The sequence below is a fragment of the Alternaria novae-zelandiae genome (genome assembly GCF_023758075.1).
Source record: "Alternaria novae-zelandiae strain BMP 2774 chromosome Unknown scaffold_1, whole genome shotgun sequence".
Lineage (NCBI taxonomy): Eukaryota > Fungi > Ascomycota > Dothideomycetes > Pleosporales > Pleosporaceae > Alternaria > Alternaria novae-zelandiae.
In genome coordinates, this window is record NW_026056961.1 from 2,599,811 (window position 1) to 2,625,331 (window position 25,521).

General features: G+C 51.8%; 10 protein-coding genes across 10 annotated transcripts; 4 read left to right on the forward strand and 6 right to left on the reverse strand.

Moving 5' to 3' along the window:
• Positions 1-619: 619 nt before the first annotated feature.
• J4E88_000856 (uncharacterized protein) lies at positions 620-3,474 on the forward strand (the record flags this gene model as incomplete). The annotated part of the gene is made up of 5 exons (XM_049394529.1): positions 620-877; positions 928-1,132; positions 1,250-1,605; positions 2,437-2,910; positions 2,974-3,474. The coding sequence occupies 5 exons, from the start codon at positions 620-622 to the stop codon at positions 3,472-3,474; spliced, it is 1,794 nt and encodes a 597-aa protein (XP_049260358.1).
• Positions 3,475-5,917: 2,443 nt separating this feature from the next.
• J4E88_000857 (uncharacterized protein) lies at positions 5,918-7,132 on the forward strand (the record flags this gene model as incomplete). The annotated part of the gene is made up of 2 exons (XM_049394530.1): positions 5,918-6,100; positions 6,152-7,132. The coding sequence occupies 2 exons, from the start codon at positions 5,918-5,920 to the stop codon at positions 7,130-7,132; spliced, it is 1,164 nt and encodes a 387-aa protein (XP_049260359.1).
• Positions 7,133-8,788: 1,656 nt separating this feature from the next.
• Positions 8,789-9,682, reverse strand: J4E88_000858 (uncharacterized protein; the record flags this gene model as incomplete). Its single annotated transcript, XM_049394531.1, has 1 exon — positions 8,789-9,682. One exon carries the CDS (start codon positions 9,680-9,682, stop codon positions 8,789-8,791), a length of 894 nt encoding a protein of 297 aa, XP_049260360.1.
• A 740-nt stretch (positions 9,683-10,422) lies between these two features.
• J4E88_000859 (uncharacterized protein) lies at positions 10,423-11,975 on the reverse strand (the record flags this gene model as incomplete). The annotated part of the gene is made up of 2 exons (XM_049394532.1): positions 10,423-10,582; positions 10,630-11,975. 2 exons carry the CDS (start codon positions 11,973-11,975, stop codon positions 10,423-10,425), a joined length of 1,506 nt encoding a protein of 501 aa, XP_049260361.1.
• A 951-nt stretch (positions 11,976-12,926) lies between these two features.
• J4E88_000860 (uncharacterized protein) lies at positions 12,927-13,691 on the forward strand (the record flags this gene model as incomplete). Its single annotated transcript, XM_049394533.1, has 1 exon — positions 12,927-13,691. The coding sequence occupies one exon, from the start codon at positions 12,927-12,929 to the stop codon at positions 13,689-13,691; it is 765 nt and encodes a 254-aa protein (XP_049260362.1).
• A 1,779-nt stretch (positions 13,692-15,470) lies between these two features.
• J4E88_000861 (uncharacterized protein) lies at positions 15,471-16,361 on the reverse strand (the record flags this gene model as incomplete). Its single annotated transcript, XM_049394534.1, has 1 exon — positions 15,471-16,361. The coding sequence occupies one exon, from the start codon at positions 16,359-16,361 to the stop codon at positions 15,471-15,473; it is 891 nt and encodes a 296-aa protein (XP_049260363.1).
• A 266-nt stretch (positions 16,362-16,627) lies between these two features.
• Positions 16,628-17,389, reverse strand: J4E88_000862 (uncharacterized protein; the record flags this gene model as incomplete). Its single annotated transcript, XM_049394535.1, has 1 exon — positions 16,628-17,389. One exon carries the CDS (start codon positions 17,387-17,389, stop codon positions 16,628-16,630), a length of 762 nt encoding a protein of 253 aa, XP_049260364.1.
• A 1,809-nt stretch (positions 17,390-19,198) lies between these two features.
• J4E88_000863 (uncharacterized protein) lies at positions 19,199-19,878 on the reverse strand (the record flags this gene model as incomplete). Its single annotated transcript, XM_049394536.1, has 2 exons — positions 19,199-19,648; positions 19,726-19,878. 2 exons carry the CDS (start codon positions 19,876-19,878, stop codon positions 19,199-19,201), a joined length of 603 nt encoding a protein of 200 aa, XP_049260365.1.
• A 1,172-nt stretch (positions 19,879-21,050) lies between these two features.
• J4E88_000864 (uncharacterized protein) lies at positions 21,051-22,112 on the reverse strand (the record flags this gene model as incomplete). The annotated part of the gene is made up of 1 exon (XM_049394537.1): positions 21,051-22,112. One exon carries the CDS (start codon positions 22,110-22,112, stop codon positions 21,051-21,053), a length of 1,062 nt encoding a protein of 353 aa, XP_049260366.1.
• A 772-nt stretch (positions 22,113-22,884) lies between these two features.
• Positions 22,885-24,311, forward strand: J4E88_000865 (uncharacterized protein; the record flags this gene model as incomplete). Its single annotated transcript, XM_049394538.1, has 3 exons — positions 22,885-23,409; positions 23,457-23,645; positions 23,691-24,311. 3 exons carry the CDS (start codon positions 22,885-22,887, stop codon positions 24,309-24,311), a joined length of 1,335 nt encoding a protein of 444 aa, XP_049260367.1.
• Between the last annotated feature and the right edge of the window lie 1,210 nt (positions 24,312-25,521).

A 25,521-nucleotide genomic window follows, 5' to 3' on the forward strand; every position in this document is an offset into this window, starting at 1 on the left:
GTCGCTCCTAAAGTTCGGCGTTTCAGTCGCACTAGTGAAGCGCTCCCCGTTTCTGCGGAAGCTACCACCTCGCATTCGCGAACTTCACGACCGCTGTCAGTCCGGCACGACACATACTCCCGATGCGTGGGCCCGGCCATGCGCAAGTTGTTTGGATGTCGACGAAACATCTCAGACCCCATCCATCTGAAGCTGGTTGTTGCTCAATGCCACGCTTTGGCCACGTCCTGCGACGCCGAAACAGGAACGCTGATCGCCAAATTCGCACAACCATCGCGATCTGGCGACTAGCAGGCTGTTTGAAACCACCGGTCTATCCCCGCGCAAGGCTACATGTGCCGTATCCGCGACGGTATATAGCAGGTCCATCATGCAACACTATGATCATGCGACAAGCCTACCACGTACATCCATGCTTCCCAGACATCGAGATTGAAGATTCCCGATAACCAGGAACAGTTGCGTCATGCTGCACATATATTGAAGCGCCTTACTTATCATCTCTCTGCGACAGTGCATATGTCTTCTGCTATGGACATCATACACCCGTCCTTATGTATTGACATCCGTCAGCACTGTCAGTCTCGCCGCTAGCGCCTTTCAACCACACGGTGTGTCGATGAGCAAGATGGATCACATAGAGGAGACCTTCTACACGGGGAAAGAGATCGCAATCGAGCCCGATCTTGGAGACTTGCGGAAGTCTACCGACAAGGCCCTGCCGGCGCCGCCCAAGACACCGAAGAGGGTGTTGATGAAGTACCGGTTCTCTGCGATCCTTTCGATCGCATTCGCGGTCGCAAGCTTCGTCTTCACGCTGGTACTGGTACTGGCGGGGAGCGATGAACATATGTTTGGTGGACAGTACATCGTGGCAGTACGTATACCGACCTCGGTGAAATGAAGACAGATGTTGACGAACTGCAGCTGAATACAACTACGATCGCCCGAGAGAGCTCGCAGTTAGATGCAACATCGCAACGATCGGAAAGCGTGGACGGCGAGACACTAGCAGACGTCTACTATCTCTACCTCAGGACAGTTTGTTCGGGCTCTATTTCCGATGCTCAAGATGATGCTTCCGATACTATTGTCGTAGAACTATGCGAAAGCTATCGCGAAGCCAGCGACAGTAAGTAACACAACTACGAAGGTGTTTGAGGCTCGACTGACCATACTTCTGTAGGGCTAATAACACTGACAACGCCAACTAACGGGTCTCAAGACCCACTCTCCCCAATCATCCTAGTCTCGACACTCCTGAGGACTATGGCTACCGTGTTGGCCGGCGTACGATACACCGTCTTCGCTTCCTTACTCGTCTCGCTCGTCGGTGCTGGCTTCTCCGCCGTCTCCGCCATTCCAGCCATCATCTTTCCACACTCAAAACTTCTCGCCTACTTCAACATCTTTTGGCCATTCCTTGCGAGCGCATTCGCCTTTGTCGCCGCCGTCTTGCTCACGGTGTTGATATCTGGGGTTTTCTCGGTGGCTGGTGACATCATCGATGTTGCTGGGGGGAAGCTGAATCAAGGTACATCCGTGCTTCTGATCGCATGGCTGGCATATGTACTAGTGTCGTTGTCGGTCGCTTACTGGGGCGTGGTATGGCTCGTGGAAGTCAGGCGATCAGGCCTCACCAGGAGAAAGAGAAGTGATGAAGAGGTCGGGAACTGGAAGAATATTGGGAAAGAAATATGGAGTGACGTGAAAGGAACGAAAAGATTATGATACCCCGCTCATATGTCGTACGCGGCACACCGTAGCAAAAGCATCCAGGTTGACTGTGCGTTACATTCCTGAGTATCTCGTGCTATGGTGAACGTGCACACACCCGACTCGTGCCGGTGCTGATCGGTACTTGCTCGCATGTTTTCCAGCATACCCAGTCAGACCAGAGTCATATGTCGAGAGTGTGCATCTTGGGGCGGGATTCAGTGCTCGTGCGGCGTAGAGAGTCACTTTCTGAGTCGTGTCAAAGCTCTGAGTTTCTTTGTGTCGAGTTGGCCCTCAACGGTACGCGCCAACGATTGGTTATCACGGATATTCGCTTCTGTTAGAGTCATATCGATTCCTGTATCGTAGCACAAAAAGGTTCAGTAACAGTAACACCACGAGCCGCTGCTGGGTACACTAAAGGTGACTCGCCAGCCGTATCTGACACCACGGGCCACTCAGCCAGACTCACTCCTTCTTCCGCCATGATGCTCGTTCTGAGTTGAGTCATTTGGATAGCACTATAAAAGGCCTTCTCTGGTCACCAGTCTCTTAACTTAACGCTACCGAACCAGCATTCAAGAATCCAACGATTAATCCAGCAAGCCATACGTATCAACGGCAAGCCGATCAGCATCAACTATACCAACGGAATCCTTGATTAATTACCTTCGAGTCTATCCACGAGCCAATATGTCTAAATCTTCCGTTATGCTCCAGCCGGAAGAGTTGACTAAGGTCAAAAATTACGAACACAACCCTTGGTCTTTTGAGGATGGCAGTCTCATACACCCTGGTGCTTATCCTGGTCGTTACGCAAGCACAAAAGAGATCGAGGAACAGGAGGTCCCAAAGGGATTCTGGCGTGCTCTCGACAGAACTAACGAAGATATCAACAAAGCACAACGTAGTAAGAACGAGGTTTATGAGAGGTTTGAAGAACTCGATGCGCGAGTCGAAGCGCACGGCTTTAAGGGGATGCCCGAATTCAAAGATTACAATGGCGATCAGATCGTGGATTTTCTTAAGGAGGCGGGAGGAAATATCCGCAACCTTGTTGGAATGGGTCTAGGTAGTCTCGCTGACTGCGAAGAACAAGACTTTGAGGACAACGTGCGAGCACACTTCTTTCTACGCACGCTCTTTTACACGCTCAGTAAACGGGAGCATAAAAAGGCGAGAAGGAATAACCTAGTGAGTTTGAATCCCCTAATCAGTTGCGTGGCACAAAACTAATGACATCGTTCCTTACTTTAGGCTGATCCTCAAGGCTTCAAAATCTATTATGAGGATTCCAGATACGTCGACAAAGATAGGGAATATATCAAAGGCTGGACCCTGCATCAAATCTATACGGATAACAAACGCATCGAGATTATCCCCAATTGTAACGGGCGTTCATTCCGTGGCACCCACGGAAGTAATGGGGACTATATCTTCATCACCTTCAAGCCCGATGATCCATTCCGCCAGATTCTGGCCGCCTACACATACAACAAGGGGTCTAATGAGAAGCTATGGACGGAAGAAGCAGATCCCATTATGCCACGTGCAATCATCTGCCGACGCGCGTTCGAGGAATTCGGTGAAGACAAAACCGACCAGCGTGTTGCAGATTGGTTCAGCAGATACTCAGTTGTACATCAGTTTACAGAGGAGGACAACAAGATGTTTGGCGGAGCAATGTGGCTTCACATCTTGAAACCTGAAAGTCAAGACAATAGTCCCGAAGCTCTGGGTTTACAAGGCTCAGCTTAGGTATGATTGGGAAATGTGGACAGATGTAACGATATATACAAGGATATTGGCGGTATACTACAGGGTGGGACGGTCGAGGCATGGCTCTCAAGGTTGTGTAATTAGATGCTGGCAGTCCATAGAATGACACTGTGGTAACATGTTTGGTTCTACAAATTTCATGTTAAACCTCTAGGCATGGACGCGAATATTGAGGCACGATACTTGACTGGGACGTGAGTTCGACCAGGTGTGAAAGTATACTTATGGCTGTTGAGATCATGGTGAAATACTGCTAGAGAAATCTCATATACCATGCATTTGACCCACTGTGTATAGCGTACTGTAGGTTTCGAAAGTTTCGAAAGTTTCGAAAGAAGACTTCTAAACAGATATATCTTGTGCAAGCGCTCTGTGGCTATGCTGACGCACATTTCATGCATAATGAACGTGGAGTGTGATGAGATCATGTGTACAATGACATGCGACCGCTGCCTTGGAAAGATATTTTCACAAAAAGAGCTGATAGGTAGTGATGCATGTCAATTCGGAAATTGGTTGTACAGGATCTGAGCATCTGCTATGGCTACATTCCACGCATGTTACGCCCAGAGGTTGCATCATTGTGCAACGTTCTTCGAGTCGTTGCGAACTACGCAACCACCTCAGATACCCGAAAATGGCACTTGCACGGTTGCCTGCAAGCGATCTTCCTGTTACCAGAGCTGAACAGATCGCTTTGAGTGACCAGGACTAGAGCAAAAATCACCTTGTATGAGTCAAGGTATTACTGCACTCATGGACAGTGGCACCAGATGGTTCGTGGGCCGTTTTAGCCGTCTTAGTCTCTCGCGGAGGTGAGTTCTACGTTTCACTGAACAGTCATAAACGTATAGATAGAACTGTAGTATTGAGCAATTCGATATTAGAGTCATAGACTGAGGAGTATAAAAGGCAGCTCTGGTACGTTTCTTCTTTTGCCCACCGAATTCATACATACATTCCCACGACACAAGCTCAACAATCCACGAAGACAAGTCCATCGTCATGCAGGCACCACAGCAAGCCCAATCGTCAGCAACAACCAACTGTATACCTGACGCACAAAAGGCTATGATTAGGGCTGCCATCACACAGGTGCCTGACAACGAAAGCGGACCATGGAGAGATTACGACAAAGTCGCTCACGTCGGACACACGGGTATAGGAAGGCACGCTACCACTCAAGAGCTCGCCGAAGGGAGTCCGCCTTGGATCAAAGAAACGCGTTCTGAATTCGCTCTATTTTGGTATGCGCCAGACATCAGACCATATTGGTACCATAACCTTGGCGCTCCGGTAGCATCCCTGATGTTGCCGAAGATCGGCTACACTGGTCTAAAGCGTCCCGACTCCACCATAGACCGACCCAAGCCAGAACGATTTGGATACGATGATGAGTTGGGAAACATATTGTATACACGAACAACCATTCGAAGAGTGCTAGTAATGGGCCTGGGCACAATGAACAGAGCTGTAATGGGAGAGGACGAGTCCGATGAGTTCGTTCAAGCCCTCAGAGCCCATCTTTTGGCGCGCGTGGTAATCTGCGCTCTGCTCCACAAAGCAAGATTGGCCAATTCGTAAGTCTGAACCATCGCTATGAATATAAACTAACGTAGTTTTCCAAGTCCTGACGCTCTTCCTTTGGAGATCATCTTCGAGGATCCATACTACACGGAATGGGATATCAAATTTTTACGAGAGGAATTCATCGTCAACCCTCCCGAACCTCACAGCCCACTCGTGAATGTCCGCGCGAGTAATAACGGAAGTGGATGGAACGGAATAAGGCAAGACGAGAATGCGTACGCGTTCATTACGTTGAATCTGACCACTCCGCTTCGACAAGTCCTCGCTGGACACACCTGGGGCGAGGAGACACCTCACGCTGGATCCGCAAACACCCCACGATCGAAGAAACCCAGTCTCATCATTTGCCGACCCCCAAACCAACAATTCAGCAAGGACCAGAGTGATACTCGTTTTATGGATTGGCTAGAGAAGTATTCTCCCGGGATGAAACTATTCGCGGGCAATATAGAGGGCGTGGGAAGTCAATGGGCTTTTTACTTGGAGTCGGACGACTGAAGACTGGTGAAAGTAGTCCATTGTGGCGAGTGGTACAGTGAGGCTAGCAATCTATAGATGCAGATGAATTGAAGATGAAAATGCCCATCTGACATATCTTCTACACGTAAAATGGTGACCTCAGCATGGCCTAAATTGGTGTTCTAGAAGGCAAGCTCAACGTTCCTGCGCTAGCGGGGTGGCGAACGGAACGTGATTGTCAGCCAATCATGGCGTGAGATCGCCCCACCGCCTCCACTAGCGCCAAGCTCAGGGTCAAGTACTCCACAAACCTCGAGAGCTGGACCCCTCCGCCCTTCACACACTCTGCAATTGTTCTTTACGACTGCCCAATATGCGGTCTTCAGTCTCTACCGCGACAGTGCCGTCAAAGGAGCCTGTTCCCCGAAGCTTTACTGTCAAAGGGGAGAACCAGCAGGAGCCAAAAGCCCCGAACGAACACGACCACTTTTTCTGGACATACACCGAAGAGCCCCATAGGACCCGGCGAATGGCCATTATCAAGGCACACCCTGAGGTATGATTACTATCAAAATGTTTCCATTGAGCATCACCTAACCGAATACAGGTAACGAAGCTCTGTGGCCCTGAGCCTCTCACTAAATACGTCGTCCTACTCGTCGTCTCGATTCAAATCCTCTGCGCATACCTCCTTCGCAATACCCCCGTCATATCATGGACATTCTTTCTTACCGCATACGTAATCGGCGCCACGGCCAACCAGAATCTTTTTCTCGCCATTCACGAGATATCGCACAACTTGGCTTTCCGATCGCCCCAGGCAAACAGGATCTTTGCTGTGTTTGCGAACCTACCAATTGGCATTCCATACAGCGCCTCCTTCAGGCCATACCACCTGACACATCACAAGTCGCTGGGCGTCAATGGCCTCGACACGGATCTGCCCACTGCCTTTGAGGCAATCTTCCTCGACTCAGTCGCTGGCAAGGCCTTCTTCGCGACCTTCCAGATCCTCTTCTACGCCCTCCGACCTATGTTCGTCTACGCCCTGCCAATGACCAAGATCCACCTTTTCAACGTCGTTGTACAGCTAGCCTTCGACTTCGCACTTGTCAGCTTCGCAGGAGGAAGGGCATTGGGCTACCTGATCATGAGCAGCTTTCTCGCCGGATCTCTCCATCCGTGCGCAGGCCACTTCATCGCCGAACACTACGTTTTCGAGAAGCCCAAGAAGGACCCGTCGAACCCCGCCAACAAGATCCCACTTCCCGAGACCTACTCGTACTACGGACCTCTCAACTTCTTCACCTACAACGTCGGTCTGCACAACGAGCACCACGACTTCCCTGCGATCCCCTGGACGCGCCTCCACGCGTTGAACCGTATCGCGCACGACTTCTACAAAGATTTGCCGCAACACAAGAGCTGGGTGTACGTTATTTGGCAGTTCATCTGGGACAAGGACATCAGTCTCTGGTGCAGGATCAAGCGAGAGGAGGGCGGCCGCAAGGTTGGCGCCGGAAGTGGATGGAACGAGGAAGAGCTGGGCTCCAACGAGAAGAAAGGACCCATCCCTGGTGTCCTATAGATTATTTTTAGATGATTTGCATATTTGGCGTCCTGAGCGGTCTGGTTTCATAAGAGCATAGAATCAAGAGTATTATTGTTTATCAACAAATTCGCTATTCAATGTAGTCCATCCTTGCAGTAGCAGCGACCTCTTTCATTACCTCACATGCTGACAACATATAGCATGATCAACATACCTCCAACCCGGCATCGCACTTCTGCCATATAGCTCAAACATGCCCAACAGCAGCAAGCTGCCAAAACGTCTTCCCCTCCATCTTCACCTCCTGACAATAGAACTGCCTCGTCATACCCACAAATACCATCCCCTCAAACAATCTCACCAACTCCGCCGCCGGCGACCCCATCGGAAAAGGTTCCTTGGTCGGCACCACCCCATCTCCGTCAACAGCATGCGCCGGATAGTGCGGATAAAACATCAAGTGTGTCGCTCTCAACGTCTTATAGAACGGAACCAGGAAGCCCAAGTCTACATCCCACGTCCACATCCAAGACTGCTTTACCTGCAACGGTATAGTAGGAGTAGGCGCCGCACCGACCCCTGCAAGCGTGATCCGAAGATTTATACCGTCTTTCCTCTCGGCGAAGATGGAACTAACCGCCACACTCCGGTTGTCAGGCGTGGACTCAACGGTTAAAACGACGTCTCTGATGAAGACGGTGGCAGGGGAGGTGGATGTTCGGCGCAGGCGGAATTCTATCGCAATCCATTCCCTGGTTTCTCCCCCCAGGAATGGGAGTTTGGGAGTCAGGGTCCATTCGTACTTCTTTGATATGTCGATGCTGAAGGCCCATTTGTCGTTGTTGGAGAAGGTGAGGGTTGTGCGTTGGGGCGTTTCTGTTACGGGGGCGTAGAAGTAGGGGGTTGGCGGGGGAAAGGTTGCTGGACTTCCGGCGGTGAAAAAGTGGGTGTTTCGGGGTGGTGGAGGGGGAGGAGAAGGTGGTGTTTGCGTTGCCCTGCTTTGCGGAGGTTCTCTTGGGCTACCAGGGTAGTGGAACCTTGGTGGCTGGAACGGGTCGCGATGCCTCGGTGCGGATCTTGGAGGTGGCGGTCGTTGGAAGCCTGGTGCATCTGAGGCTGGGGCCGGAGGAGGTCTCGCTGGGGGAGGTGGCGCAGTTGGTGCATTGGATGGTCTCACTGCCCACGCTAGGGTTCTGTCGTGAGCCTTTCGTTTCGCCGGGTCAAGCAAGACTTCGTGCGCATTTGTCGCTAGTTTGAAAATCTGTGTTCGTTGCTCAATCTCTGCTGTTGACAAGTGCAGGGTCTTGTCGGGGTGGTTCGCAAGCGCCGCTCGCTTATATGCCTTTTTGATCACGGCGTCATCAGCTTGGATATCAATACCAAGGACCTCATAGTGGTTCGCGTTAGCCATGATCAAATGCAGAAAAAAAAATACAAAAGTCCAAGAGGTGGCGTTGGCGGTGGGGTGTTCGTTAGTAAATACAGTTGTCCTAGAACGACAGAGAACTAAGCGTGGCGATGGTGAAAGCGAGTATGTTGGATAAAGCGCATGCTGCGAAGAGATATCAAGCGGATGTCCCCATCTCATGATCACCAGTTCAGCATCCCAGTTCTGCTGTCCATTATCTGCTTTCGTCCTCTACTATAGTCGCCCAAGAGTGGTTGCATATCGGTAGGTAAACACCTACTCTTTCACAGCTCGTGAATCCTCTCAACCCGTCTTTCTTTGTCCAACACCACCCTAACCATCCTACCCTTATCATCAAATAGTCCTTCGCGCAGGCGCTCTAGATATATCTCATAGCTCGGCATATACCCATCAATGAACGCGCGAACCTGCTCGTCCGACATCCCCGACCCCTTGACCTCAATCATCTTGTGCTCTTGCTGCAGCCGCCACGTGTACACGTTCCTCAGATCATCCGTGTCGATGTGAATGAAGAAGTCAAAGTGCTGAGGTCCCATGATAGCATCACAGTAGCGCTTGAGGTTTTCGTTCACTTCGAACAAGTGGGGAAGCTGATGGTTCGCAGGGGTGTTGACCGTGAGCTTCCCGGCTTTTGCCAGCGAATGTCGTTCTTCGATGAAAGTCTGTGCAACGGGCTGGAAGCCGACGCACCAGCCTTCGAAGACGACAACGTCGGGCTTCTGTGAAATGGTTGGCCATTCTGATTCAGGTGCTCGGTCGCCTTCGCCGTTGTACTTGCTCTTGTCGAAGCTGGGTATCTTGAGGTCGCCTTTTCCGGTGTACTCTTTCAGACTACCGAAGAACTTCCGAGCTAGCTGCTCATCATGTGTACCAGGCTGTCCACGAGTACGGTAGAGCTTGTTGTTTGGATCACGATCCCGCTGGGCCACTAGCTCATCATGCGTCTTGTAGAAATCGTCCAGTGAAACGGTTATCGTATGGAGGCCATGATCTTTCGACAAAATCTTGACCAGCTCCGATGCCCATGTCGATTTGCCTGAGCCTTGCAGACCGGTGATACCAAGTATGATAGGTTTTGACGACTCCTCATGTTGCGACTTGATCTTGGGGAGTAGAACTTCGAGCGTCCTACGGATGTTGTCTGGTAGGCTAGACATGACGTAAACTTTCCAGTATGTGTAGTCCTACAATCTTGAGGTACGACCAGTGTTAGCTCTCGTCTAGTCCTGGCTGTCATCCGAAGTATATATTAGCGGACATGTATAGTCCGGAGTGAAGTCATTCGTACCCGCCGCATCGATGTCGGCCCGAGCGCACCCCGCACTTTCCACGAGCTGTCAGAGAACCATCTGTCACGACCCCAAAGACAAGGCTGCAAACCGAGAATCTGAAGATGTAACCTCCCATGCAAAGCCATGCGCTTACGGTCGTACAAACCGTTATCGCCCCTGCCGTTATATTGCCTATTTCCTCGCTACCGGCAACAACCACCTAGCACGACACCGCCGTGTCAAATTTCCACAACACCCAAACCAATAAGCTACGCAGCGGCACAACACCAAGCAAATTACCGCTGCGGCCTCGCTACCACGATCTAATGCCAGGGCGAGCAGAAGACGAGTTACAAAGTTACTGCGTTAGGAAAGAAAAGAGGAAAAGTGTGGATTGTGGCATGCGATTTCACGGTTCCGACTGTGACAGTTCACCGCCTCTTACGCTCGTTAACCACTGCAGGTGATGGGGTCGAAATTGCGGTCGCGCAAGCGTCCCAGACATGGTTACGGAAAGTTGTGCGCTGTTCGTGTTTTCTTGTGGTTCTGCGTGCTATTTTTGGTAGCTAAGAGAAAGGAAAGGGACGGTTCAAGTGCGCGAGTCATGCAAGTACCAACTCCTTTCCTCATATAACCGCGATGGCAGGTGCGGGTTCCATACTCGCCAGTTTCTCGAGTCTTTCGGCTGTCATTTGGTATACCTCCGGCAATCCCGTCGCGCTCCAGGCTTCTCCCTTTATGAGCTTCACCAAGCCAGGCGCTGCTGTGAAAATTCGCCCCATCCCACTGTCCCGATGTTAGCCTCGCACCTCTTCGTGGACTATTGAACTTACTGTCCATGATGGCCGGCACAGATATATTGACCAGACTTTCCGGGTAGCTCTCCGATGAAAGGCACACCATCCGCACTCAGCCCGATGATGCCACTCCAACTATACTCAAAGCCTTCCCCGGGACCTGTAGGGGCGGCTTTCCAACCGTCGAACTCAGATTCTGCAAAGTTCCTGACGTGCTTTGTCACACTCTCCAGGTTCGGGATTCCATCATTGATGCAGTTTTCTGGGTTCTTCTCAACCCACGCATCCAGTTCCTTTTGGCCTGGATTGGAACCACCGAACATGATGTTGCCATCGGAAGACGAACGCGGGTTGATACTGAAGAACGCACCATTCGGTAGCAGGATTCCATAGGAGTTGCTAATAGCTTTGGAGCCGCTGAAGGCTTGCGGTGGAACTACTCTGTTGCACATATGCGGCTTGGGCGTGATGATACCGCGAAGTGATGGCTCGAGTGCTGCACTGTATGCATTCGTAGCATGCACCACGGTGTCACATGCGATGTCTCCTCGCTCCGTATGGACCGTCCATCTCCGAGATCCTGTCCCGTCTGAGATTGAATTCGCAGTAGTGCGAGTTTGTAGATTGGCGCCCTTGCTGATATTGTTGCGCATGATATGTGCAGTCAACTTCCACGGCTGGAGGGTCGATGCCTGCCATGCATAGCAAGCTTTCGCACTCTTGATTCGAGTCTTTTGCGCTGCTTCGATAGGATCGTGGGTAACTTGAATGCGGTCCACTTTTCCACCTGCTTCTGCGTACCTCTCGAATATTTCTTGAGCTATCTTCGCAACTTCTTCGTCCAGGGGAACGTCCAGGGTCTCTCCAACCCAGAGATCGCATTCCACGTTGTTCTCTTTGACGTATGCTACCAACGCTTCCCACGTAGCTTGCTCGTTGTCCAAGATCTTGACCGCCTGCTCATGGCCGTACGCTTTGGCGTGTTTCCCGTAACCCCGCCATTGATCAGGTTTGCAGTGGCCCGCGTTGCGACCTGTTGCGCCGGAGCAGAACTCTCGCGCTTCGAGAATGACCACTTGCTTTCCGGGAAACGTCTCGAGATGATGCTTCGCGACAAGTGTCCCTGTGATACCAGATCCAATCATGACCGTATCGGCTTCTTGTGGTAACTCATCGGTAGTGCGATGGTCTAGAAGTGGATCGCATCGAACTTGCTGCAACCAATACGAAAGTGACTGTCCACCTTGTTTGGGGAAACCTGTGCGACCGTGACTTTGTGGTTGCGATGCGTACTCTTCTACGTTGAGGGCGGCTGATGTTCCTGGGAGAGTGACGCTGGGTGCACCACCCAATCTGGGGTCATCTGAGTCCACTTGCTTCATGTTGGAGTGGCAGGTGTGTGTGTGTGTACAAGATGAGGCTTTAGGAAGGCTGAACACGTTAACAAAAGTCATGCTTCAGGCCCACTTTGATGGTATCACGCCGACCTCGCACATTTCTACATCACCCGCTTACTTACTCTTCGCTGTATTCGACTGTTGTCGCTGCATGTGAATCAGGCGTTGAGTGTTGGGCGCGTAGCCCGGAGATAAGCTGTCAGTCGCACCTTGCCCCACATGCTCGTCACTTGCTGCAGCATCATCGTTTCTATCAGACATGCGGTATTCCAGCCACCTCAACAGACTCTCTAAATGCGTCCGCCCATCTTCGTCGTATGATCGTCATTACACAGTCGAAGCAGTCGCAGTCTCTACCTTCCAAGTGTCGGCAGGTTGCGACTGAAGAAGTAGCTGCACTAAAAGCCACCATCGTCATCACACGAGTTACCGCCTGAGTCGCTGCACCATACCCCTGGCTAGTCGATATCTCCTTCGGCAGGCAGGCGCCAAGATTGTCTCTCTGAAGCTGGTCAGAAAACACTTCGTGAAGATGCCAGATACGCGTAGAGCAAGGGAATCGAGCCAGGCGACAATGTCGACCGTCACATGATTTTGGTGTTCCTTTAACCAGGATTAATAACTTTCGCTAGCGCCAAAAGTGACCAGGATAGAGAACTAATTAACCAGGACAAATAACTTTTTGACCCGGATCAATAACTTCTTAACCCGGATCATTATACTCATTTCCCGGAGACGGAGACACGGCAAAAAATAAAAACGCGTCCCTCTAGTCGCTCCGAGACAGCTCCCGCTTCTCATGTGTGTGTCCCAACGTATCTCCGCGCAACGCGCGTGTTTATCTTAGACATCCTGACGCGACGCGTAACAACTGCATCTTCAGAAATCACGATACAACCTCCATTACGTCCACGCCCTACGAAATCGCTAGCAGCAATGGAATTGCCACATAAACGACAACGCGTCAACACCAACGGTGATTCGATCGCGCAGCGATTTCTCACCGAGGCTGCTGTCATGGCCGACTTTTTTGCCAGAACCGATCTCACAGAATGCATCGACGAACTGCATGCAGCCGACGGTGGTAGGCTCATCAAGGAAATACTCCTTAACGCAGCTCTAGCTACACCAGAGATTGCTGCAACCCTGCGCAGCCGCAAACAGGAACACATTGAGCGAGTTGAGCGAGAGCGTTGCAAGGTCATCGATTTCAGCAGTTACGCCCAGAAGGTTGACTATTGGATCAACGAGCGGTTCATCAACTCCAGCTGTGCGAAGCAATACAATGTCTCTTTCGACGTCATACGACAAATAGAAGAAATCTTCACAACCATCGTTGAACAAGCCGCTCAAAAGCGTGCCCCCTTCGGCACGAAGCAGTCTGCGCTCGATGCGCTGTACCTTATTGGATGGGCGATCTGTGAAAGCCAGGAAGAGATCGGTAAACAAATCCGTATGCATTTCCAGGTCGACAACTCTTTGGAAGACTCGATGAACGCCGTCATTGACGAGATGAGCGTGGAGGAGTGTGAGAGGATGTGTGCTCTGGATTACTCGGGTACAACGTTTTTGGAAGCGATGGAGCAGCTTAAGAAGACTGCTGACGATTACTGCGTTTGCACGGGTCTCCAAGACGTGATCACAAATCTTACTTGTGAGGATGAGACGGACGAGGATGGGGAAGGCGAAGAAGAAGCGTAAGAAGACAGCGAGGGGTGAGACCTACTTCAGATATTACGAAGTGCGATATCTGTGGCATAAAGCCCATGGGTTAGATGTCGAAGAAGGAAGGAGAGTAGTTGGACTGTTAGACTTCATACGGCGCCCCCCAAACGACGCGATGAGCCGATGAATCTTGGCCAAACACGAAGGAAAGATAGCGAAAAGAGGATGATCTGTGATCCGTCTTCGGGCTGAGTGCTTATTTGGTAATTTTGCCCGAGTTCTTGCAATTTAGGTCACGGCTTTCTACCGCCGGCAGCTCGCATAGTCCTACCTAGGTACTTAGGTAGTCTTATAGTCTCATGTCATGCACGCGGGCAGCACCTGCGCAGTCGCAAGCCTGGCACCATTTTCAGCACACAAACTGTAAACACGATCAGCACGGCGTCCCCTGTTGGGGTGGGTCTTCTGGATTACGTAATTCTGGACCGCGTCAACACGTCGCGCTATCTCGCGACGCGTCAGCGCGAATCCTTACTCTCCCTTCCGGAACTCGCAACTTACATCAACTCTATCATTGGCTCACGACGAACCGTAACAGAATGGAGCGACCACGCAAGCGACAACGTGCTGAGAGTGAAAATGATTCACCTTACATTCCACCTTACATAAGATCGTTCCCAACAACGAGCCAGAACATACCAGACTACGATCTCAGATCCGCCATTGCTACCCTCGACATAACAGGCGGCAATTGGAGATGTAGTTTTAGCCAGAGGCTTTTGCTCAACCGAGCTGTCGCCGACCCCGCAATCGCAGCTACAATCCGGCACGTTTTCCACGGCTACATGGAAGCCCAACAAGGGACAACCATTGACTTCTCAGACTGCGTCCTTCTACTGAATGCCGTCATAAAAGCAAGAGTCGCCATGCTCAATTCTTCGAACCTCAATCTCATGTGCATAGAAATCAAAGACAGCTTCTCCGCAAGCACGCGCTATGTTCTTGGTCAAACACACGACTGCTCGACACTTTCCACAAAGAAGTCTGCGCTAGATACCCTGCGACTGCTGGGTGTCGCGCTAGTTAGCACACCAAATGGTCGCTTGCTAAAGGCCTTCCGTTCCCATTTTCACACAAGGGACACCAACGCCTACGTTCTTGGCATGATCGATATCGTCAGAACCATGTCCGAGCGGGAACGCATGGACGTAGCTCGGATGCCTGTTGACGGCGCAACAGTTGCGATGATAGGACCTGCACGAATAGGAGGGAATAGATTCATGGACAAGATGCTGGAGTTGTGCGCAGAGCTTGATGACGCGCGATTATTGCCAGGCTTGTACGCTGTTTACAGGGAGCTGATGAGGTGGCCTGAGGATCGTAGTGATGAGGATGACCAGGACCATGAGTATGGCCATGAGTTGGGCTATGAGTGTATGGCGCCGCCCAGGTTAGAAGGTACTACTCAATAGCAGCGTAGAAGTATAGCGCATATCTGGAATGGCTGTACGTGCGAAAGTCTTGGTATGGGAACAGAAAGAGGAGGTTAGCCTCCTGGTTGATGGGTGTGTCTCTAATCAGAGCGTCGGTGTTTGTTTGCTTCTTGCTTGGACTGCGAATCACGTCTACTTCTGCAAAATGACATTAGGTGGCAAAAGACGAAGGCGGAGCAATCAACAGCGTTTTGTTAAACATGAAATGATGCGAGAACGCATATGAGATACTACTAACTTATTTAGAACCACCAATGCCAGCGCATTCTGTTGTGCTCCTGTTCTGCCATTATACACGACTCTACAGCTCGCACCCTGCATCTCACTCAGACTCCACTCGCCATGAAGCCCTCACTCTCGCAGCCCGTTCTTCCAAAGATACTCTAGGCCATGCTGGATCCTCCGCCTCCCTATCCGCACGCTCTTCATCAGCAAGAAGTTGTTCATCATTCATCAGTTCCGAAAGATCGGGGTCCAGAGATATCCTCACATGCTCCACAACGCGACCCAAACCCGTGATGAACCCAGCAGCGTTCAGCCTCTCGCCCAGCTGATCCATTTTCTGGAGCAGCGTAAGTTTTCCCCACATGATTCTACACATCTCCCTCCGCTCTGCTCGGTTCATAGTGAAGAAGATCCTTCTGACAGCTTTTCGGAATCCGCTTTTGTTGCAGGCGAGATAACTCGGCGCGTATTCCTGTAGTGTCTCGTCTTTGATGTTCAACAAAGCTTGGGCGAGCTTGATCAACGTCCGTAGGGCAGATTCTTTGGTCGCGAAAGAGGAGGTGTATCTGCCTGCCTCATTGACGATCTCTTTAATGATCCCGAATGTGCCGCAGTATAAGCTACTGCAGGCCCAGTCTTCGTTTTCGTAAAAGATGTTATTTGCAGCTCTGCGGATGCTGCCATTGATGCCGTTGACGCCGGTGATATATGGCTGGAAGCTGATGTCTACGCCCTTATGCTTATGTAGGGATCGTCGGATCTTGGTCGCGATGGCTGGATCTTCCTCAGCGAGCTGAAGGAGTAGACGCTGGCTGTAGCTACGTTTCAGGGTGTTTCCGGGCTTGTTGTCGAGCATGTGGATGGCTTCAACGAGGTCATACTGGGGTAGCGTATCTTCTGGCGACGGGCTTCGACAAAAAAAGAGGTCGTCTGAAGGACAGGAATCGCTGTCGGGAAGTAGACGTCGTCGCTTAAGTGTGCGCCCCATGCTTGCTGCAGTATTTGAAAGCGCTATCGAAAGGATTCTGATGTTAGAACGTTCATTAAGGGTGTTCGCAAGTCATCACAAGTAGTGCTGATGGCATCCGCACCAAGATTGAGGGGTCGACCCAAATAAACTTCACGAGTGAGGGGGTGAGCTAGCAACAAAAGTATCAGAACAACAAGGCTGTTCAGCAAGGTTCGTAGGAATAGTTCTTGCATTTAGCTTGATAGGTTATCCTTGTTTAATCGCATTTTCCGCCATGCATCCTCTCACTCCGAGTAATCATCAGGCTCAGGAGTTCCGTTATCTTCGACACCGTTGTCTATGTCATCTTGAATGGTCTGTGGCGTTACGTCCAACTCCTGGTGAACAATACTGAAACGAATAGGAAACCCCGCATTGTTCAGCTCCTTCTGCAGCTCTTCCAACTTCTCTTGAAATTGCCCTGTAGGTTCTACAGACTCTTCATCTCTCAATCGGGCTAAGAAATCCATTGATTCGTTCACCGGCATCATACACACCTCTTCACGCTGGTCCACATTTATGTGGCGCGCGATTTGGTACATGCCGTTGACGTATTCTTGGCTCTCGACATCTTTGATACGATCTGCGACTGCAGCGCGCAGTTTCTTGTCCGGGGTGTTGACTAGCATGACGCCCAGTTTCCTCAGCGCATCCAACGCGTTCTTCTTAGTGCCGAGGGACGAATAGTCGTGCGTTCGCCCGCAAATCTCGGCCACGCTTCTGTAGAATGCACCCTTTATTTGGGAAGATAAGACGGGGATCTCTTCGGGCGGTACGGCATCGTCCGCACATCCACGCACGCCAGGGATAGTCCACTTGAAGTCATCGAGAACTTTTCTGAAGTCGGCGCTTGTGTTTCTCTCCTTCGCCATGTAGGCGTCGTAGGCTTCTTGGATTGTGGCTGCGATTGTGGCGTCACTCTTCGCGATCTTGAGGAGGGTACGATGGCTGAAGCTCGTCGTGGCGAATGGCACGTCCATGGCGCCCTCATCAAGAGTGTGTATCATGGTTCTGATAAATTCTGTGTCGATTGGTGCAGGCGGTACTGCTGTTGGGAGCGAATTTGCATTTGATGCCGTAGTAGGCGGATGGGAGGGTACGGTGTCGGCACTGTCAGCACGTTGCCGCTTGAGAGGTGGTTCCATAGTCATTAAGCCTTTCGGACTGATGATAAAGACGAAGAGAGTCGCAATCTGCTAAATGAGAAGGAAATGTACGATCTTTCGCGCGGTAAGAGGGAGACTTTACGTGTTGTGAGCTGGTGCGAAATGACGTAGTCTGGGCTTGGACGCGGCAGGGAGGACTATTGCTTTTTCGGAGTATCTGCCGTCTGGATCGTAACCCTTGTCGAGACATGAAATTAGTGTTTCAAGGCTTTTTGTAAGTATTGCAAGCTGTGCCATAAAGAAGGTTTTCGTGTGATGCAGGTACAGATCCTGCCTTCCTGTTACGCGTTGATCAACGCACAGACCCTTTCATAACATCCCTTAAACATCTCTACTGCTAAATGGCTCCTTCCGCACGTAGCTCTATCTCGCAACAAAGTAAAGTTAACAAGAGTCTTTCATTCGAAAGAACTTGGTGCGAAAAATTTCCCGTCGTCACTCGGGCAAATCCCTAACAATCTCGCGTTGCGATGCATCCATCCCAAACACTTCAGTTACCTCCATTCTCGGTGCATGCCGTACATGTTACACCCGCTGAAAAGCTCACTCCCCTCCTTATCCACGACGAGTAAGAATCCTCGTCTTCTTTCTCCCCATCACTATCTCCATCTCCATCTTCATCACCACCCTCCTCTCTACCACTCTCCTCATGCTCATCTTTCTCTTCCAAAGATTCACTTGAATCCTCACCAAAAGGGGTGTCAACATCGCCGTACGCAACCTCTTTGGTAACATCTCCACTATCCCCTGCACCATCCTCCCCATCATCCTCTTCCATCTCCTCATCCCCATCACCAAACTCATAACCCTCTTCCATCATCCTCGACATCATCTCCACATGATCAATAATCAAAGCAGCCCGCACTCGTTCCTCCACAGACAACCAGGTAGCATCGTTGAGTGCGCATCTGACTTCTTCGGCCGTCCGTTGAAGTTGCTTAAATACCGACGCTAACAGTTTTTGGCGTTTCCGGCATGGATCGTTGTGGTCGTTGATGCTGGAGGTGCTGCGGCGGCGCTTGAGGGGGCGGTGTTCCATAGTCGTGGAGGATGTGAGATTGTGGTATGGGGTATAGGGGGGTTGGGTGGGAGACGATGGTGCTGAAGTTAATGGAGGGGGTGTATGCGCGTTGAAGGGGGGTTTGTGACTCCTGAGGAGGGAGCCGGCGGATTACAAGTAGATGCCATCACCTACCCTTCGACCACAGTAGTGACGGCATCCTCACTTTTGGTTGAACGGTCGACCCAAACCCATCACAATCTCAGTTCCAAACTTCCGAGAAGACAGTCTGATAATAATCTTTCATTTGATTACTCAAAATATCTAATAATGCTTCTTTGTATATGGGTTCGTCTCTATCGTGTATATAATGCATAATGGCGTCTAATATGCAGTGAAAAGGGTATCTGCGCCTCTCCCATGCTTTTGATAACGCCGTTGAAGTGCACTTTTTGCAGTGAAAAAAAGGAAGGATCCCACCCAGGTATGAAGAATGCTTGAATGGTGTTGAATTGTAAGAGTCGAGATGGATGGGAAAAGATCGAGCGGAGTGGACCGAAGGACCGTGTGGTGATGTTGGACGGAAAATTCGCAGCGCTTGCGAATCGAGTTGTCGACGCAAGGAGACTGGAAGCTGTTGTTCTTCATCCTTATATCTTGGCCTGGCGAAGGATCCGGCTGTCCTGCTGCGCTTGTTGCAGCGCGAGAATCTCTCTTTGCTCCTGGAATACCTGGCGCGCGCGCTCAAGCACCATCTCGAAGCCCTCCTTGCCCTTAGCAGCGTTTTGCTGGAAGCGCTCAACAGTGAACTGCTCGATGCTGTTCTTGATTTTCTGCCAGCCACCGCACAGCGCGGTGATCTCGGCGCGCTGGGTGAAGGCGGTCTTATCGGGTGATGAGGCGACGGGGTGGTAGATGCAGGTCTCGCGCACGTTGAGCAGGTCGGACCATGTCATGTTCATGGAGCAGAGGGTGAGCTTCTTGGCGACGGGGTCGACGTAGGAGGTCTCGTAGACCATGGAGGTGTCCTGGCCGCCGAGTATGGTTTGTATCCATTTGGGTGTCGACTGTTGGCATGTGATGAGACGTTCGGTGCGGAGCTGAGGTGTGTTAGTTTTCTGCTCGGTGAGGCTGGTGGGGCGCGCCAAATTGACATGTGAAAGAAGGAGTCACTTACAATTCCTGTGGCTGGGTCGACGGAGCGGCTTAATGTGTCGACGGCGATGACATGGGGTGTCTTCTCGTTCCAGGGACCGTATTTGCGCCAGTTGCTCGTCGAGACCTCCTCCCATGTGTAGTCGAAGTCGACTGTCTGCTGGAAGTACTTCATCGTGTGGTCGTGTGCGCTGTCGTGTGGGTCGGGAATGTTCGTTGTCGCTTCGATGTGACGTGTTCGCAGTGATTCGGACCCGAGAATCCGATGGTATGTATTGATGAGCTGTGATAGCTGTGGTGTGGAGTTTAGGTGGATTGTGAACTGTGAAGGGTGCAAAAGGTTTGGAGACGGGTGGGCAAAGGCCGAAAAGCAGGCCGTGCGCTGGCGATAAACGATCGTCGGGGAAAGCGGGAAGTGCTCAACGCTTTTCACCGCTCGTGCCCTGTATCTTTGTTTCTTGTTTCTCCGCAAAGTCGTGCCGATTAAAGTGCGGTGTAAGGACTTAGACACAGATGCGTTGTCAAACAATCAAAAAGCAAGAAAGTCGCGATGTTCTGGTTCGTTGGTAAGAAAGCAATGTGAAACGAGTGTACGAGAGCCTTCTATCCGACCTCACGTCTTGCGGATCTACAAAATCTTCGCCACGGACAGCCGCCTTTCCACTTTTCCGGCCAATCACAGCCGAGACGCTGACAGCCGCGGGTACGAGTCGTGTGCCACTCTCAGCGGCGTCTGGCCCAGTCATCCCGACTCTCCCCGTATGACGTCTCGAGCCGAATTGGCCAGGTCTCGTTGGTGGGCTTCTTCTAGACTTGACGCAGGGCGTGGAGTACCTGAAGCTTGCACTGAAGATCTAGCCGCGCATTTGGCTCGCGCAACAAGCTAAGAATCAGGGTCTTCCGGCTGTCGTGTGCGCAAGGCGGTCATTGGCTTGGGAGTGTGATCCACGACGTGTAGTGGGATGGAAGTTCTCGGTTATGCGTGTCTCCAGTGCGTTGACGATGGTATCACACATCAATGACGAATAGAATCCATGATGATTACTTCAATTTCCTACGTTTGCTGCAATGAGCAAGCATTGTGATAACCCCAATACAAACGAGTGAAGGCCCTAAGGCTGCGATGCAGACAAATACAAATTCATCGCAAGAAGAGAGCAAGTTATTGTCGTCTTTCGACGGCTAATCATGTATTTTCATGATTCATCTAACCAATTGTATCGTTGGTATCATAACTTTTGTATGAAAGCGCCAGAACGCCAACCATGCATATGCAAAGTGTAAGCAACTTTCGTTGCTTCATGTGATACACTCAACTGAGTGTCCATGTCGTTCCATCGTAAATATCTACAACTCCAATGCCTTCTTCGCCATTGCGAGCGCACCGTCGAACGTCTTGTTTCCTCCGATGAAACCAGCGGCGTGTACAAACACACAGCCTGGGATACCAGAGACCTGGTCGAGCTGCTCGTCGCGCACACCCTTCCACGCATCGGGCAGGTCCTTGCGGTTCTCGAAACCACCGTTCTCCTTGCTGACGGCACGGATGCGCCACTTGCCCTCGGGCTTGTCTTCGGGGAAGAGGACGTAGAGAACCTGAGGGGCAACGCCTTGTGGCTGCTGTGCCTCCTTCTCGAAGTTGTAGAGGTGGTCGGCCCACGGCATGCCTTCGGGGAGGACTAGGATGCGTCCCTGGGGATCGTACTGAAGACGCGCGTCGTAGGCCTGCTTGACCTGGTGACGAGCGGGGAGCCACGACCGGGCGCGGTCGAGGAGTTCCCAGCGGAACTGCTCGCCTACGAAGCGAGATGCATTGGTGAAGCGGAAGTCCTCATCAGCCTGCTTGGCCTCTGGGGTCTTGGTCTCGTCTGTAGTTGGCGACTTGTTGCCATAGTTGTAGCGGTTCACTACGCTGGCGATGCTGAAGCCGCGGTCCTCAAACTTCTTCTCCAGCCCCGCCTTCTCTAGGTCCTTGGGCGCAAGAACGTTGATGCCGTTGTCGTTGGCGTCAAAGGCCTCGATGAAGTCCGTGTAAATCTTCTCGTACAGGAGGTCACGGTCGGCGCCTTCCAGACCAGTCACAGCGGTGATGATGTCCTTTCCGTAGTGCATGTAGACAAGACCGGCGGAGGAGAGCTTGGTGGTGTGGCCGGGGAAGACGACCTCGAAGCCGCGCTGGTGGTGATCATAGCGCTTCTTGTCGTCCTCGTACTCGCCGCCTACGTCGACGACGGTGTGGCATTCGGCGAGAACGGCGGGGTCGCGGGTGCGGATGAGCTGAGCGTCGCGGTAGGTGGGTAACTCCTTCAGCATGGAGACGGCAAGGGCCTCGTCGGCGTGGAAGTGGCCATTGTGCGTACCAATGACAGGCACGTCAGTCTTGAGCTTCTTGGTGGGGCTTTCGGCCATGGTGCGGGCGTAGTTTGCAGAGAAGTTGGCAAAGTAGTTTGGCGTGGGTGGCTTGTATGTGTTCCAGGCGATTCGCGAGGGTCTGGCAAACAAAGGTCGTAGTCTGAACATGCAATTGCTGCTAGTAGAAGTTTCGCATAAGAAGACGGTCCCGCGGCGGGCACCTGGGCTTGGCAAGACCCGCGGGCGCTAGTAGGTGGGATACGCAAAAGCAAGCACGGCAAGCTCGTCACAGTCGGAGGCAGCAAGAGCAGGGCAGGAGGATTCAAGACACTGTCTGACGGCAGACGCAGGACGGCCAGGCCTAGACTCGTGCCGTCGCCATCATCATCGTGCGCTGTTCCCCGAGTGCGCACGCGAGCACGCATCCATCCGTAGCCCCAAGTCGTGCCTACTCGCACAGAGCAGCTTCGATATCGTATCGATAGCAATACCAAAGTCTGCCCTGCACCGCTCCTCGCCCTGCAGCCTGCTCCCCGCCGAGCGACCTCACCCCCAGCCGCCGGCCAGCCCAAGCCCAGTGCAGCCCGCTCCGCGACGCTCGAGCATTGCACTTAGCGAGATTGACACGTGAAGATAATCGATAGCCAGGCCGCTGCTCGCGAATCTTCAACCACGTCTCCCGCACGCCCACTCCCCCTCGAGTGACTCCCACCAGCTTCTCCCGCGCTGCCTGCGCGTCCATCGCGCCTCAATCCCCTCGCACCTCCCCCGCCGCCCCGCTCAGACGCCACGCTCGTCGCTGCACGAGCTTGGCGACGCCGGCGTCCGCATGTGGGCTACAGCATCGCGGGTAGTCTCGTCGACAACCTTCCTCGGCGCCATCATCTTCACCATACCCCTCGCCTTCGACATTGGCGGCCGCACCTGTGGCCTCGCCTTCTCCCTCTCCCTCAGCGCCTACTACTTCGTCTACTCGATACTGCGCCTGGCCACGCCAGACTCTTCGCGCTTCAGATGGTTTCTGTGTAATGTAATAGCTTGGGCGCAGTGGCTGGCCATACCCACCCTCTTGATCTGGAGTCTCAACAAGTTCTCCATCGATGCCGACGCCAATTCGGGCTGGGTCGAACGCACCTTTGGCGGCAAGCGAGCCGACTTCGAGAGTGTTCAGGAATGGATCTTTGGGAGTGAAGGACTGCTGCAGAGTGCATCGATAGGCGCCTGGGACAAGACTCTGCGATACAGCACACCCGTCTTCCAGATCGCCGAGGGCTTCTGCAGTCTTCTGGTCATTCAAGCCGCAGGCCAGATCACCAAATGGGTTGTAAACAAGGAACGTGGCGACAGCTGGATGGTACGACGTTTCTCTCTGTGTTTGGAACAATATACTGACATCCCCAGATCGGCCTTCTCATCACCTCCGCGTCCATTATCTCGACCTCTGTATACTTCCTCTGGCGCATTACTACCTTTCCCGAGATCAGCAATGTCGACGCCATCCTGATTGGTGTCGCTATCACAACGGCAATTTTCCTCGGCGGATGGGGTATCGTCAGTGCTAGGGGCAACCCGGTCGAATCTTCGCTTTTGGTGAGTCTGGCCTTCTGCAACTACGTTCTTTGCTAATGCTTGCAGTTCGCCTATGTTACTCTCTGCATCTACCAGATCTTCACCGACTACCAGCCATCGCCAGGCTCGCTCGCCGAGTCGAGCGCTCCTTCAGATCCCGCTCTTCCACCGTTACCACCTATTATCATGGCTTCGTACACTACACTTCTCCATGCGCTAGGCTCTCTGCCTACCATTGCCCATACCGGCTTCAACCTCATGGTCGGTGCCGTTATGACCATCACGCCTTCCGTAATCATCTCTCTCGCCTACCGCGTCTTCGTCATGTACGCCGCGGCACGCATCATCCCCGCCATCAGAGAAAGCGGCGCTCGCGCACTATCGCAAGAACCAAGTCTAGACGATGACGACGAGACCTCCAAGATCCTAGGCTTCCTAACCTGGTTCAGCCCCAGCATCATCATCGCCGTCTACACCAGTCTGCTGATGCAGCACTTTGCCAGCGGAAACGGCGGCGACGGAAGCGCTGTTACAGGCGAGTGGTGGACGAACCAAGGTGGTGATGCCGGCGGCAACTTCTGGAGATGGATTAATCTGGGTATCACAATGGGTCTCTACGCCATCGAACTGAAGATCTCGAACGCAGATGACGACGGCCGGTTAACAAGCCACTGGAAGACGGACTAGAGTTTGCATATAGATGGTGGAACCAACAAATCGCCCAGTCTGGGTACGTATGAGTGAAGAAGGGGGGAGAGCAGAAACGAGGAGAGCAGCAGCAGACACCAAAGCTGCAACATCAAGGAACGAGGTCAACCATGCCAAAGAGCATGTATACCCACGATCCAATACAGACACGGATGGCAAGTGTGCAAGTAGAGAGAAAGAGAGACTGTTAGGATTGGAGGGCTTTCACTTCTCTTTTTGTTCTTTTAACCCCCCGAAGCAAGCAAACAAGAGCGCGCATTTTTCTGATACCCCCCAAATTTGGATCTTTGTGGGAAACCCTTTTTGTAAGACGGTGTGTATATTATGTGGGTTGGCGGAGCAGAGGGAAGGAATCAATCGGGAGGCGAGAGAGTGGAGTAAATAGCATCGAATGGCATATTGACTAAGAGTTTTCTGACGGCGAGTTGATTTGTGTTGTTGTGATTTGGAGTTTTATGATGAGAGGTTGAGAAGTACGCGGAGATGCTGCCGTGTCCTGTCTGAGTTGAGACTTGTTGCTTGGCTGATCTGGCATGCATGATAAGAGCTACAGGAGTAAGACGATACAAGAAGCTACCGATGTTCGTCTGTATTGAAAATTAAAGCTGGGTGAAAAGCAGATGGTATAGTAATGGAGGGGTACCTATGGGAGAAGAAAGTACGATCATAACTTGATCGGTGGTGGAACAGCATGAAGTGTTTGACCAACTTCTCCGTTATGAAATTAAAGCGACGGTCATTGTGGAGGTAGCGAGCGTCTGAGCCTTACCGCTAGGAATTGTCCAAGACTACTATTGGGAGTAGAGCATAGCCATGTCCAAAAGACCAAGATTCTAGTTTGATGGCGGTAAATTTGTTTGGTAATCAAGTCGAGTGTCACTCCTTCATAGACGGCGAGGAAGTGCCATAGGGCGACAAGATGATGTACACCTAGCATATGAGTAATAGAAATCAGAGAGCTTCGGGTGCCAGACTAAAGCAGTTGGCGATTCAAAGTACGTTGTTAATGCGACATGAAGAGCCTGATCACAGGGTGTCCATGGTAAACTTGCGCATGCCCTTTTTAAGAGAATTCTTCGAACCATCTGACTAATGGTATGGTGTTCCCGACAATCAGTCGGCCTTGACATTGGGGAACGGACTACTTGGCTTCCGAATATCGTTGCGTTCTATATTAAGCTACGCCGTT